The sequence below is a fragment of the Bos indicus x Bos taurus genome, chromosome 25 (assembly GCF_003369695.1).
Source record: "Bos indicus x Bos taurus breed Angus x Brahman F1 hybrid chromosome 25, Bos_hybrid_MaternalHap_v2.0, whole genome shotgun sequence".
NCBI classification, from domain to species: Eukaryota; Metazoa; Chordata; class Mammalia; order Artiodactyla; family Bovidae; genus Bos; species Bos indicus x Bos taurus.
Window position 1 is genome coordinate 23,277,758 of NC_040100.1, and position 14,671 is coordinate 23,292,428.

Genomic DNA, 14,671 nt, shown 5'->3' on the forward strand with positions numbered 1-14,671 from the left:
ACATATGGAGGCTGAACAACACGCTGCTGAATAACCAACAAATCACAGAAGAAATCAAAAAAGAAATCAAAATTTGCATAGAAACGAATGAAAATGAAAACACAACAACCCAAAACCTGTGGGACACTGTAAAAGCAGTCCTAAGGGGAAAGTTCATAGCAATACAGGCATACCTCAAGAAACAAGAAAAAAGTCAAGTAAATAACCTAACTCTACACCTAAAGCAACTAGAAAAGGAAGAAATGAAGAACCCCAGGGTTAGCAGAAGGAAAGAAATCTTAAAAATTAGGGCAGAAATAAATGCAAAAGAAACAAAAGAGACCATAGCAAAAATCAACAAAGCCAAAAGCTGGTTCTTTGAAAGGATAAATAAAATTGACAAACCATTAGCCAGACTCATCAAGAAACAAAGGGAGAAAAATCAAATCAATAAAATTAGAACTGAAAATGGAGAGATCACAACAGACAACACAGAAATACAAAGGATCATAAGAGACTACTATCAGCAATTATATGCCAATAAAATGGACAACGTGGAAGAAATGGACAAATTCTTAGAAAAGTACAACTTTCCAAAACTGGACCAGGAAGAAATAGAAAATCTTAACAGACCCATCACAAGCACGGAAATTGAAACTGTAATCAAAAATCTTCCAGCAAACAAAAACCCAGGTCCAGATGGCTTCACAGCTGAATTCTACCAAAAATTTAGAGAAGAGCTAACACCTATCCTGCTCAAACTCTTCCAGAAAATTGCAGAGGAAGGTAAACTTCCAAACTCATTCTATGAGGCCACCATCACCCTAATACCAAAACCTGACAAAGATCCCACAAAAAAAGAAAACTACAGGCCAATATCACTGATGAACATAGATGCAAAAATCCTTAACAAAATTCTAGCAATCAGAATCCAACAACACATTAAAAAGATCATACACCATGACCAAGTGGGCTTTATCCCAGGGATGCAAGGATTCTTCAATATCTGCAAATCAATCAATGTAATACACCACATTAACAAATTGAAAAATAAAAACCATATGATTATCTCAATAGATGCAGAGAAAGCCTTTGACAAAAGTCAACATCCATTTATGATAAGAACTCTCCAGAAAGCAGGAATAGAAGGAACATACCTCAACATAATAAAAGCTATATATGACAAACCCACAGCAAACATTATCCTCAATGGTGAAAAATTGAAAGCATTTCCTCTAAAGTCAGGAACAAGACAAGGGTGCCCACTTTCACCATTACTATTCAACATAGTTTTGGAAGTTTTGGCCACAGCAATCAGAGCAGAAAAAGAAATAAAAGGAATCCAAATTGGAAAAGAAGAAGTAAAACTCTCACTATTTGCAGATGACATGATCCTCTACATAGAAAACCCTAAAGACTCCACCAGAAAATTCCTAGAAATAATCAATGACTATAGTAAAGTTGCAGGATATAAAATCAACACACAGAAATCCCTTGCATTCCTATACACTAATAATGAGAAAACAGAAAGAGAAATTAAGGAAACAATTCCATTCACCATTGCAACGGAAAGAATAAAATACTTAGGAATATATCTACCTAAAGAAACTAAACACCTATATATAGAAAACTATAAAACACTGGTGAAAGAAATCAAAGAGGACACTAATAGATGGAGAAATATACCATGTTCATGGATTAGAAGAATCAATATAGTGAAAATGAGTATACTACCCAAAGCAATTTATAGATTCAATGCAATCCCTATCAAGCTACCAACAGTATTCTTCACAGAGCTAGAACAAATAATTTCACAATTTGTATGGAAATACAAAAAAAACCTCGAATAGCCAAAGCGATCTTAAGAAGAATGGAACTGGAGGAATCAACCTACCTGACTTCAGGCTCTACTACAAAGCCACAGTTATCAAGACAGTATGGTACTGGCACAAAGACAGAAATATAGATCAATGGAACAAAATAGAAAGCCCAGAGATAAATCCACACACATATGGACACCTTATCTTTGACAAAGGAGGCAAGAATATACAATGGATTAAGACAATCTCTTTAACAAGTGGTGCTGGGAAATCTGGTTAACCACTTGTAAAAGAATGAAACTAGACCACTTTCTAACACCATACACAAAAATAAACTCAAAATGGATTAAAGATCTAAACGTAAGACCAGAAACTATAAAACTCCTAGAGGAGAATATAGGCAAAACACTCTCTGACATACATCACAGCAGGATCCTCTATGACCCACCTCCCAGAATATTGGAAATAAAAGCAAAAATAAACAAATGGGACCTAATTAACCTTAAAAGCTTCTGCACATCAAAGGAAACTATTAGCAAGGTGAAAAGACAGCCTTCAGAATGGGAGAAAATAATAGCAAATGAAGCAACTGACAAACAACTAATCTCAAAAATATACAAGCAACTCCTACAGCTCAACTCCAGAAAAATAAATGACCCAATCAAAAAATGGGCCAAAGAACTAAATAGACATTTCTCCAAAGAAGACATACAGATGGCTAACAAACACATGAAAAGATGCTCAACATCACTCATTATCAGAGAAATGCAAATCAAAACCACAATGAGGTACCATTTCACGCCAGTCAGAATGGCTGCGATCCAAAAGTCTACAAGCAATAAATGCTGGAGAGGGTGTGGAGAAAAGGGAACCCTCTTACACTGTTGGTGGGAATGCAAACTAGTACAGCCACTATGGGGAACAGTGTGGAGATTCCTTAAAAAACTGGAAATAGAACTGCCTTATGATCCAGCAATCCCACTGCTGGGCATACACACTGAGGAAACCAGAAGGGAAAGAGACACGTGTACCCCAATGTTCATCGCAGCACTGTTTATAATAGCCAGGACATGGAAGCAACCTAGATGTCCATCAGCAGATGAATGGATAAGAAAGCTTTGGTACACATACACAATGGAGTATTACTCAGCCATTAAAAAGAAAACATTTGAATCAGTTCTAATGAGGTGGATGAAACTGGAGCCTATTATACAGAGTGAAGTAAGCCAGAAGGAAAAACACCAATACAGTATACTAACGCATATATATGGAATTTAGAAAGATGGTAGAAATAACCTGGTGTATGGGACGGCGGAAGAGACACTGATGTATATAACAGTCTTGTGGACTCTGTGGGGGAGGGAGAGGGTGGGAGGATTTGAGAGAGTGACATTGAAACATGTAAAATATCGTGTAAGAAACAAGTTGCCAGTCCAGGTTCGATGCACGGTGCTGGATGCTTGGGGCTGGTGCACTGGGACGACCCAGAGGGATGGTATGGGGAGGGAGGAGGGAGGAAGGTTCAGGATGGGGAACACACGTATGCCTGTGGCGGATTCATTTTGATATTTGGCAAAACTAATACAATTATGTAAAGTTTAAAAATAAAATCAATCAATGCAAAAAAAAAAAAGAGAGAGAAAGGAAATAGAATAGAGATTAAACATATAAAAAAATCAATAAATCCAAGAATTGCTTGTTTGAAAAGATAAACAAAATTGATAAACTTCTGGCAGATCTCACCAAGAAGAAAAGAGGGAGGATTGAAATAAACAAAATAAGAAATGAAAGAGGAGAAGTAAAAACTGATACCATAGAAATACAAAAACATTTTTAAGTGTATATTACAAATAGTTATTTGGCAACAAATTAGATGATCTAGAACAAAGGGACAAGTTTATAGAAATATGTTGTTCTTGTTGCATAGCTGCTAAGTCATATCCGACTCTTTTACAACCCTATGGACTGTAGCCCTCCAAGCTCCTCTGTCCATGGGATTTTCCAGACAAGAATACCAGTGGGATGCCATTTCCTTCTCCAGGGGACCTTCCCAATCTAGGGATCAAGCCTGCATCTCATGCATTGGCAGGTGGATTCTTTACCACTGAGCCACATTGGAAGCCCTTGTAGCAATATACAGCCTGCCAAAACTGAGTCAAGAAGAAACAGAAAATTTGAGCAGACCAATCATTAGAAATGAAACTGAATATGTAATTTAAAAACAATGGTCCAGGACCAGATGCCTTCACTGCAGAATTCCACAAAACATATAAAAAGAGCTTACACCATCCTGCTTTAATTATTCCAAAAAATTGAAGAGGAAGGAACACTGCAAAATTATTTCCATGAAGCCACTGTCACTCTATTACCCAAAAGAGACAAAGAGACTATACCTACACATTTGACAAGTACAAGTCAATATCTTTGATGAATATAAATGCAAATATCCTCTATAAAATATTGCAAACTGAATGTAACAGTACATAAAAAGAATCAAACATAATGATCAGTTGGACAATTCCAAGGTTCACAAGGATGGTTCAACACACACAAATCAATGTGATACACCACATTAACAAAAGGAAAGACAAAAATACATGGTCATCTCAGTAGACTCATAAAGAGCTTTTCATAAAATTCAACATCCATTCATGATAAGAACTTTCACCAAAGTGGATATAGAGGGAACATGTCTCAACAAAGTAAAAGCCATTTATGACAAACCCACTGTCAACATAATATTCTATGCTAAAAAGCAGAAAACTTCTTCACTAAATTCGGGAAAAAGACAAGGATGCCCATTCTCACCATTCTATTCAACATGGTATTAGAAGTAGTAGCTGCAGCAATCAAACAGGAAAAGAAAATGAAATACAACCCCATTGGAAGGGAGAAGTAAAATGGAACTATTGATAGATGACATGATACACTATAAAGAGAAACATAGAGTCTCCACATAAAATTTTTAGAACTAATAAAAGAATTCAGCAAGGTAGCAGGATACAAGATGAATATACAGAAATCCTTTGATTTCATTAAGCCAATAAGTAAATATCAGAAAGAAGAGGAAAAAGCCATTCCATTTAAAAGTCTAACCCTAAAATCTAGGAAATAGCTTAATAAAGAATGTGAAAGATCTATACACTGAAAACTATAAAACATTGATAAAGGAAATCCAAGAAGATTCCAAAAAATGGAAAACTATTACATGTTTTTGATTTGAAGAATTAATATTCTTAAAATGGCCATACTACCCAAAGGAATCTACAGATTAATGCAATTCCTATCAAAATGCTGATGATACTTTTCACAACCAGAATAATCTTAACATTTGTATGGAACCACAAAACATACAAAATTGACAAAGAAATCCCAAGAAAATAAGAACAAAGCTGAAGGCATAACCATTCTATACTTCAGACATAACTAAGCTACAGTAATCAAAACAGCATGGTATTGGCACAATAACAGACATTTAGATTAATGCAACAGAATAGAGTCAATTATGATAAAGGGAGCAAGAATATACAATGGAGAAAAGAGAGTTTCATCAACATATGGTGTTGAGAATACTGGACAGCTACATGCAAATCAATAAAATCAGAACACTCCTTCACATCATATAAAAAAATAAACTTGAAATGGTTTATACATAGATATAAGACATGACATCATAATTTCATATGAATATGAATTTTTTTTTCTGACATGAATCATAGCCAGATATTCTTAGTCTGTCTCCAAAGAGAAAATAAATAGAAACAAAATGAGCAAATGGGAGCTAGTCAAACTTAAGGTAGACCATTCAGTATCACAGTAATCCAAGTCTATGTCCCAACTATTTCAGCTGAAGAGGCTGAAGTTGAATGGCTCTATGAAGACCTTAAAACACTCCAACATCACAGTTCAAAAGCATCAGTTCTTCAATGCTCAGTTTTCTTTATGGACCAACTCTCACAGCCTATGGCTGTGACTACTTTTCCATGATTGCTGGAAAAGACATAGCTTTGACTAGATGGACCTTTGTTGGCAATGAAATGTCTCTGCTTTTTAATATGCTGTCTAGGTTGATCATAGCTTTTATTCCAAGGAGGAAGCATCTTTTAATTTCATGGCTGCAATCACCATCTGCAGTGATTTTGGAGCCAAAAAGATAAAGTCTGTCACTGTTTCCATTGTTTCCCCATCTATTTGCCATGAAGTGATGGGACCAGAGGCCATGATCTTAGTTTTTGAATGTTGAGTTTTAAGCCAGCTTTTTCACTCTCCTCTTTCACTTTCATCAAGAGGCTCTTCACTTCCTCTTTGCTTTCTGCCATAAGGGTGGTGTCATCGGCATCCCTGAGGTTATTGATTTTTTTCCTGGCAATCTTGATTCCAGCTTGTGCTTCTTCCAGCCCAGCATTTCATGTAATTTCATGTAATTACTCTGCATATAAGTTAAATAAGCAGAGTGACAATATACAGCCTTGATGTACTTTCCCAATTTGGAACCAGTCTGCTGTTCTACATCAGGTTCTAATTGTTGCTTCTTGACCTGCATATAGATTTCTCAGGAGGCAGGTAAGTTGGTCTGGTATTCCCATCTCTTTAACATTGTTCCACAGTTTATTGTGATCCACACAGTCAAAGGCTTTGGTGCAGTCAATAAAGCAGAAGTAAAAAACAGGAATTCCCTTGCTTTTTCTAGTTCTTTGTATATGCTGTGTAACTTTTTTATTAAATGTGTTTTTTGCAAATATTTTCTTCCATTCTGTGTCTTGTCTTCTAATTCCCTTGATATTGCCAAACACAGAACAAAAATATAATTTCACTGAAGTCTAGCTTTTCAGTTATTCCTGTCATGAAAAGTGCTATTGGTGCTGTAATTTAAATGTCATTGCCATACCTAAGGTCAGCTAGTTTTCGTCCTATGTTATCTTCTAGGAGATTTATAGTTTTTTGTTTGAATTTTAGGCTTATCACCCATTTTAAGTGTCTAGGTTATTTTCTTTGCATGTGGATGTCTGATTGTTCATTCCATCACCATTTGTTGAAAAGTATCTTTTCTCCATTGCTTTTCCTTCCCTGTCAAAGACCAGGTGACTATATATATATATTTCTGGGTTCTCTGCTTTGTTCTGTTGTTCTATTTTTCTATTCTTTCACTAATACTACACCATCTTGATTATAGTAGTTTTATAGTAAGTCTTAGAGTTGGTTTCTGTCAGTCTTCTAACTTTATTCTTTTCTTTCAATATTGTGTTGATTAATTTGAATAAACTTTTTATAAACTTTGGGATCAGTTTGTTGATACCCACAAAATAACTTACAGAAATTTTGACTAGAATTACATTGAACCTATAGATCAAGTTAGGAAGAACTGACTCCTTGACAGTATTGAGTCTTCCTATTCGTAAAAATGGACTATCTTCACATTTATTTAGCATCTTGATTTCATTCATTAGAATTTTGGAGTTTTACTCATATCAAACTTGTATGTATTTTATTAACTTTATACCTAACTATTTTGCTTTGGGCAATACTAATGTAAATAGCATTGTGCTTGTAATTTTAAACTATATTTGCTAATTGTTGATATATAGAAAAGTTATTGACTTTTATATCAAATTTGTATCCTGCGACCTTGCTACAATCACTTACTAGTTCTAGAAGGATTTTTTGTTTGTTTGTTTGTTTTGGTAAATTCTTTTGGGCGGTATGCAAAAGATGATTGTATTATCTGCAAAGAGTTTTATTCCTTTCTTCCTAATGTATGTACATTTCTTTGTCTCGTGTTATTGCATTAGCTAGGACTTCCAGCATGATGTTGAAAGCAGTGGAGAGAAAGGACTTCCTTTCCTTGTTCCTGATCTTAACGGGAAAGCTTTGAGTTTCTCACCATTATGTATGATGTAGGCTGTTAGGATTTTGTTCATTAGAAAGTTGAAGAAGTCCCCCTCTATTCATCTTCTTTTGAGAATGCCAATTAGTTTGCTTCAAGATAATATCAAGCTGCTAACTACAACTTGAAAGAAGATGAAACTGGCATAGTCCCTGGAAGTTTATCATAAATATTCTTATTTTCCTCTTCCCCTAATCAAGATAAACATCCCAAGTACAATTAATATTTTCTTTCTCCTTTTGGTAACTAGCTTGCTTAACTGTTATGGTCAAATTGCCTGTTTCCTGTAGTTTCTAGGGCTTCTGAATGCAAGGTCTGCCACATAGGCCACTTTTTTCTTATAATCTCAGCAAATCAGTTGAACAAAGTTTGTGCAAATAGCTTATCATTTCTTGTCACTACTTAACACCAGACTGTAAGAAATAGAAATAAAGATACCAAGACAAACTAAATGCAAGCCAAATTATATGACTTCCCTCTGTGCAGACAGTGAAATCTTTAGGAAGTAATTTTTTTTCTTTTTCTTTTTTTTTTTTTTACCATTACTTGTCAAATGACAGCTGCACACAATCTATTTGTCAAGTCAGGGGAAACTTTAAAAAGTAATATTGATTTCTTATAACCCCAAACTATTATCTAACATTCTCTGGATCCATACCTGTCTGTGTACTCCTTGGGTAGGACAAACGATAATTCAGCTGCAACATTGTTCTCCAATCTGGCTTCTGGTATGTGATATTTAATCAGTTCGGAGATTTCTTTAACATCACAGTGACGATCCTTTACAATAATTAAGTGGTATCCCACACCTGAAAAAGTCCATTTAAAAGGTCAAAATTTTTTAAATGCAATCTGCCCCAATCAAACACATAAATATACTCTACCAACAGAAAGCACAGGATCTTGCTTGTTTAAAATTTCATTTTTACAAGGCATCAATACTGTGTTTAAGAGCAAGTGATCTTTAATTTTTGAGATTTACTGGTTTCATATTTTTACTAAAATTTAAACCTGTTAATTTTTATGGGCTGAGAGTTGGGAGGAGAATGGACTCATGTATATGTATGCCTGCATCCCTTCGTTGTTCACTTGAAAATATCTTAACGTTGTTAATCACTTATACTCCAATACAAAAGAAAAAGTTTAAACATTTTTCTATTGTTTTATATATTTAAAAATTTCCTTCCTTCTGTCATTCTTTCCATACTTAATGTTCAATGATCACATTTCAGGTACATGCCATTAAAGTGGAAACTTTTACTTCCCCATATTAATGAATGAAAACTTCAAAATTTCACCTCACTGTACTAGGAAGTCTTCCCTTCATTATGTGACAATGGGCTACACGGACTATTGTCACCAAGTGTCTCCGACCCTTTTAGGATTTTACATATCCATCCATCCATCCACACACACATTTATGTATATGAAAGTGAAAGTGAAGTTGCTCAGTCGTGCCTGACTCTTTGCGACCCCATGGATAGTAGCCTGCACCAAGCTCCTCTGTCCATGGGATTTTCAAGGCAAGAGTACTGGAGTGGGTTGCCATTTCCTTCTCCAGAGAATCTTCTCAACCCAGGGATCGAACCCAGGTCTCTCACATTGTAGACAGACACTTTACTGTCTGGGCCACCGGAGTATAGACACACATAATTATTTTACCTTTCATATTCTTATTTTAGCATTCATTACTTTAGGCTATCTTTCTATTATATTCTTGAATGGGGCTTCTGAATTTCATATTTCAAAATTTGTCTTATACATGCATTCACACATCAAATGCAAACCACTCTTGCTGTTTTCAATGTCCTGTCCATCAAACTTAATTTCTCACTGATTCTCCCCCAGACTGTTGATGCCAGCTGACTTCTTCTTTGTCCCAGGGGAAAAAAGGTGCATTTTTATCCTCATACTTTTATTACTTACTTATATCGTTTTCTAAAATAGAGGTGTTCTTTCCTTCATTGCCTTTTTAAGGTCAATAACTAAAAGCATTAATATACTTAGGTTAATTAATTTTGTTCCTACAATTAATCTGCTATAGGAATATTAACTTATATGTTCCCATCTGCAAGTGAAAAAACATTTAAAAGTATGAGTCCCTTTATTTCTGATATTAACCAAATATACTGCTTAAAACTCAACTCAATATCCTCTTTGAGATAGAGTAAAGGGAAAATGGTCACATCTTAGAGTGCAAAACAAGGGCTTTGTTGTTCGAAGAACCCAGGTCCAAAACTCTGCCACTTAACTGCATGATTGACTCAGACTTCAGAATAAGCAGCAGTTTTCTGCTCCATAAAAATGGTGAGGTTATGAAGAGGAGATGAGATAAATGTGTGTAAACATTAAATGTAACTCACTCAAAATAAATATGAGTTGAATGAATGAATTCAAACACCAAATTAATGATTAATGGAATAATGTCAGTCTTAACTATTCTCATTGATTTGTATGCTCCAATTCTGAAGCCCTGATACACTTACTGGTTTGAACCTTGTAATATCGGAACTCAGTTACATATGATATTATGGCTCATTTTTAATGTACTAGTCTTACTGATTAATCAGAGTATATTCTTATTAAAATCAAGATTGTTTTATTTCACTATTCATTCATATCCTATTCAACAAATTCCTATTGATCAACTACCACATTTCAAGATGATTTCATAAAAATAAACTAGAAGATATTTAGCTAATTACACCAGAGGGGAATGATGCTGATTTGGCAATAGAGAAAAAAGGGTCAGAGATACTGAGTCACTCACTTTCTCTCCTACAAGTTATCAGTCTATGAACCAAATACCTTGGAAGCATTACTTCATTCCAACAAAAACTAACTTCAGTGGAAGCCAGGTGAGAGAAAGAAACATGACTTTTTTGAGATCAATAAAAGAATGAGTTTTCTAAGTTAGAATATACTCATCGTATCATAATGAAAAATAATAGGGATAGATAGATAAATTACAAATAGCCAATTTAAATAGTTTAGATTTAATGCAATAGGACACAAGAAGTTCTGTGTAGAGGAACAAAAATGATAATAAAATTATGTTAGAGAATGTTATTCAGGCATTAGCATCCAAACAGTGATCAAAGGGAGACAGACCATAAACTTTTTTCAGGAAAATTGTAGAGCCACAGCACTGCAGAGTACCCTTCGCCATGATAGCTATACGGTCACCCAGGACATCAGCTTCATCCATGTGGTGGGTTGTCAATAAGACGGTACGATTCTCTTTATGCTTCTGAAGGACATCCCAGGTGAATCTCCTTGAGACTGGGTCCATGCCAGATGTTGGCTCATCAAGTATCACCACCTACAGATCAGAAGAACAGTTCCATGATCATATTTAATTCATGTTATGCTCTTTATGTGATAACTTACTATTTTACATGGGGGACATATGCAAGCTAAAATACATAATCTAGACTATATTAAGAACTTTGAAAAATTAACAATAAATTAAAACCCCATAACCGTATTATATAAACTGGATCAATGATGGAAATACCCTCTGATGGGTAGCCCACTCCAGTATTCTTGCCTGGAGAATCCCATGGACGGAGAAGCTTGGTGGGCTACAGTTCACAGGTCGCAAAGAGTCGGACATGACTGAGCGACTTCACTTTCACTTTCTAGAGAGTTAGATTCATATCAGCTCATAGGTTTGTGTCAGCTCAGTTTTATATATTAGCTGGGGTAGGGACCCATGTTAGTGGTTCTTTACCTTGGAGCCTCCTATAAGTGCTATAATAATGGAGAGTTTACGCTTCATTCCTCCACTCAGTGACTTTGCAAGGGCATCATGCTTTTCTATCAGGCCAAAAGATATCAGCATTTTGTTAATTTCTTTAGATTGTATTTCTGGAGGTACTCCTTTTATCTAAAAGAGAAGCCAGAGTTTACATGGTGCTTCCAACTTTGTCCTTAGAAAAATTCTTTCATCAGGATTTTTCTTACAGAGTTATTTAGACATGAGCTTTTCCTTCTCTTTGCCCCCCTTTATAGTTAAGGAACAATGTCTCCAAAAAATGAATTTCCACTACATAAAGATAAAGATGTTGGTTCTTTGTCACACTGCCTGAAGCATATGAAAAGAGTGGAAAAAAAGAATATATCTCTGGCTCACCACACAGTAGAAATAGAGATGTTCTGAGACTGTCAAGTGATGGAACAATATGTCATCCTGGGGGCACAAGCCCAAGCTTTTCCTGACTTGAACCATATCTTTCGAGATATCATATCCACTAATATACACCTTTCCACTGGTAGGACGATAGAGACCTAGAATTAAGCATAAGACATGACAGAAACTTAGTTTCAGTGAGAGAACCTGAGAATACACTGTTCATTAGCACCTCCTTAATAGTCTATTTGTAGACTATTTGAAAGAATTATGAGTACCTCTTACAAAGAAAGTGACCTGGCACCTTCTGGTAATGGGGAAAACTTTTTAAAAAATCTATGCATTCTGGTTTCTAATGAGTATAAAAATATTAATTGAGTAATAAAAAATACTTTGAAGAATTTTCTGTTTCAGGGTTCTATGCTACTGTCTGTTTGACAACATAGGCAAACCACAGTATAATCTTACCAGCTTGTGATTCACCCAACCTGGCATTTTGCATGATGTACTCTTCATAGAAGTTAAATAAGCAGGGTGGCAATATACAGACTTGTTATATTCCCTCCCCAACTTTGAACCAGTCATTTGTTCTATGTCCAGTTCTAACTGTTGCTTCTTGACCCACATACAGGATTCTCAGGAGAAAGATAGTGTGATCTGGTACTCACATCACTTTAAGAACTTTGCACAGTTTTTTGTGATCCACACAAAGTCTTTAGCGTAGTCACTGTAGCAGAAGTAGATGTTTTTCTTGAACCCCCTTACTTTCTCCATGATCCAACGGATATTGGCAATTTGATTTATGGTTCCTCTGCATCTTTGAAATAAGCTTGCATATGTGTAAGTTTTCAATTCATGTACTGCTGAAGTCTAGCTGGAAAGATTTTGAGCATAACTTTACTAGCCTATGAAATGAGCGCAACTGTACTGTAGTTCGAACATTCTCTGGCATTGTCTTTCTTTGCGATTAGAATGAAAATGACCTTTTCCAGTCCTGTGATCACTGCTGACTTTTCCAAATTTGCTGGCATATTGAAAGCAGCACTTTAACAGCATCATCTTCTAGGATTTTAAATAGCTCAGATGGAATTCCATCACTTCCATTGGTTTATTCATGGTAATGCTTCCTAAGGTCCACTTCACACTCCAGGATGTCTGGCTCTAGGTGATTAACCACACCACTATGGTTATCAGGATCATTAAGACCTTTCTTGTAGAGTTCCTATGTGTATTCTTGCCAACTCTTCTTAACCTCTTCTGCTCTTGTTAGTTCCTCACTATTTATGTCCTTTATCATGCCTATCCTTGCATGAAATGTTCCCTTGATACCTCCAATTTTCTTCAAGAGATCTATAGTCTTTCCCGTTCTATTGTTTTCCTCCACTTCTTTGCATTGTTCATTTCAGAAGGCCTTGTTATCTCTCCTTGCTATTCTCTGAATCTCTATTTAGTTGGGTAGGTCTTTCCCTTTTCTCTTTATCTTTGCTTCTCTTTTTCCTCAGCTATTTTTAAAGCTTATTCAGACAACCACTTTGCTTTCTTGCATTTCTTTTTGTTTGGAATGATTTTGGTCACTGCATCCTGTACAATATTAAAAATGTCCATCCATAGTTCTTCAGGCTCTTTGTCTACCAGATCTAATCCCTTGAATATACTTGCCACTCCACTGTGTAGTTGCACAATATTGTAAAAGTACCACATGCTACTAAGCTGGAAACTTTAAATTGAATAATTTTATGTTATATGAATTTTGCCTCAACTAAAAATTATCATTCAAAAAATTACAAGACATAACCCTTGGGCTTCAAGCTACTTTTAATTGAGGAAACAGGTGTCTCAACAACTGTGATACATGCTACAATTAATTCATTCTGCAAGTATTTACTGAAAACTTACTGTGTAAGAAATTACTCTAATCCTTTGGGACATAGTTACCAAACAGAGGTAAGGGTGATTAATTCTGGTTGATGTGATCAGGAAGTAGCTTTTGAGCTGAATCTTTATGAATGAGTAGAAAATTTCAAAAGGCAAGTGGTGGTTTAGGCATTCCTGGTAAGGAAAAGGGAATGCGCATATACACATTAGGAAGTACATAATATAGGTTCTGAGATATCGAATGCATTGGTTTCCAATGGCTGCTGTAGCAAATTACCACAGAGTTAGTGTTAAAACAAAAGAAATATATTCCATTACAATTCTGGAGACTGGAAGTCTGAAATCAGTATCACTGGGGTGAAACTGAGGTGTCAGCAGGGCCTCACCCTCAACAGAGACTCTGAGGGAAAAATCCATTTCTTGTCTTTTTCAGATTATGGTGGCTGCTAATATTTCTTATCCTGTGAAGCAACACTCCAGTTATCTGGGTCCAACATCACATTGCCTACTCTCTTCTTGTCTTCCATTCTTCTGCCTATCTAAAATCTCCCTCTGTCTTTTACTTATGAGGACACTAGAGATTTCATTTAGGATTCAGCCAGATAAACCAGGATTATCTCATTATATATATATATATATATATATATATATATATATATATATAGCCCAGGTGTCACACACCCCAACAAGCTTCTTGGCACAGAACTATCCAACCCCATGCATGGATCCGTCTTACCAGGAAAAACCCTACTTGCCCATGACACTTGGGACCTTCAGGGTACCTGGATTGCTGATTCTTGATCTTCCTAAGAAATATTGTGGAGCAAATCCATTTTTTATTTAGGATTTATTTCGTCATTTATGATTTGGTTTTGTGGGTATCTTTTTTTTTTGGTAAGTAAACAAAAACTAATTAAACAAGGTCTGCTGAAGTTGTGAATTGAACCATGCTTGACTTTTCAGTGAGAAAGAGACAGACCA

At 35.6% G+C, this 14,671-nt stretch overlaps 1 protein-coding gene across 1 annotated transcript in view; it reads right to left on the bottom strand.

The window, feature by feature from the left end:
- Positions 1–14,671, bottom strand: part of LOC113883381 (ATP-binding cassette sub-family A member 3-like) — a 211,026-nt gene that overhangs the window by 127,882 nt on the left and 68,473 nt on the right. Inside the window, 4 exon segments of the mRNA XM_027527055.1 lie at positions 8,342–8,492; positions 10,795–11,005; positions 11,417–11,572; positions 11,819–11,973. Coding sequence (XP_027382856.1) covers positions 8,342–8,492; positions 10,795–11,005; positions 11,417–11,572; positions 11,819–11,973 — 673 coding nt within the window.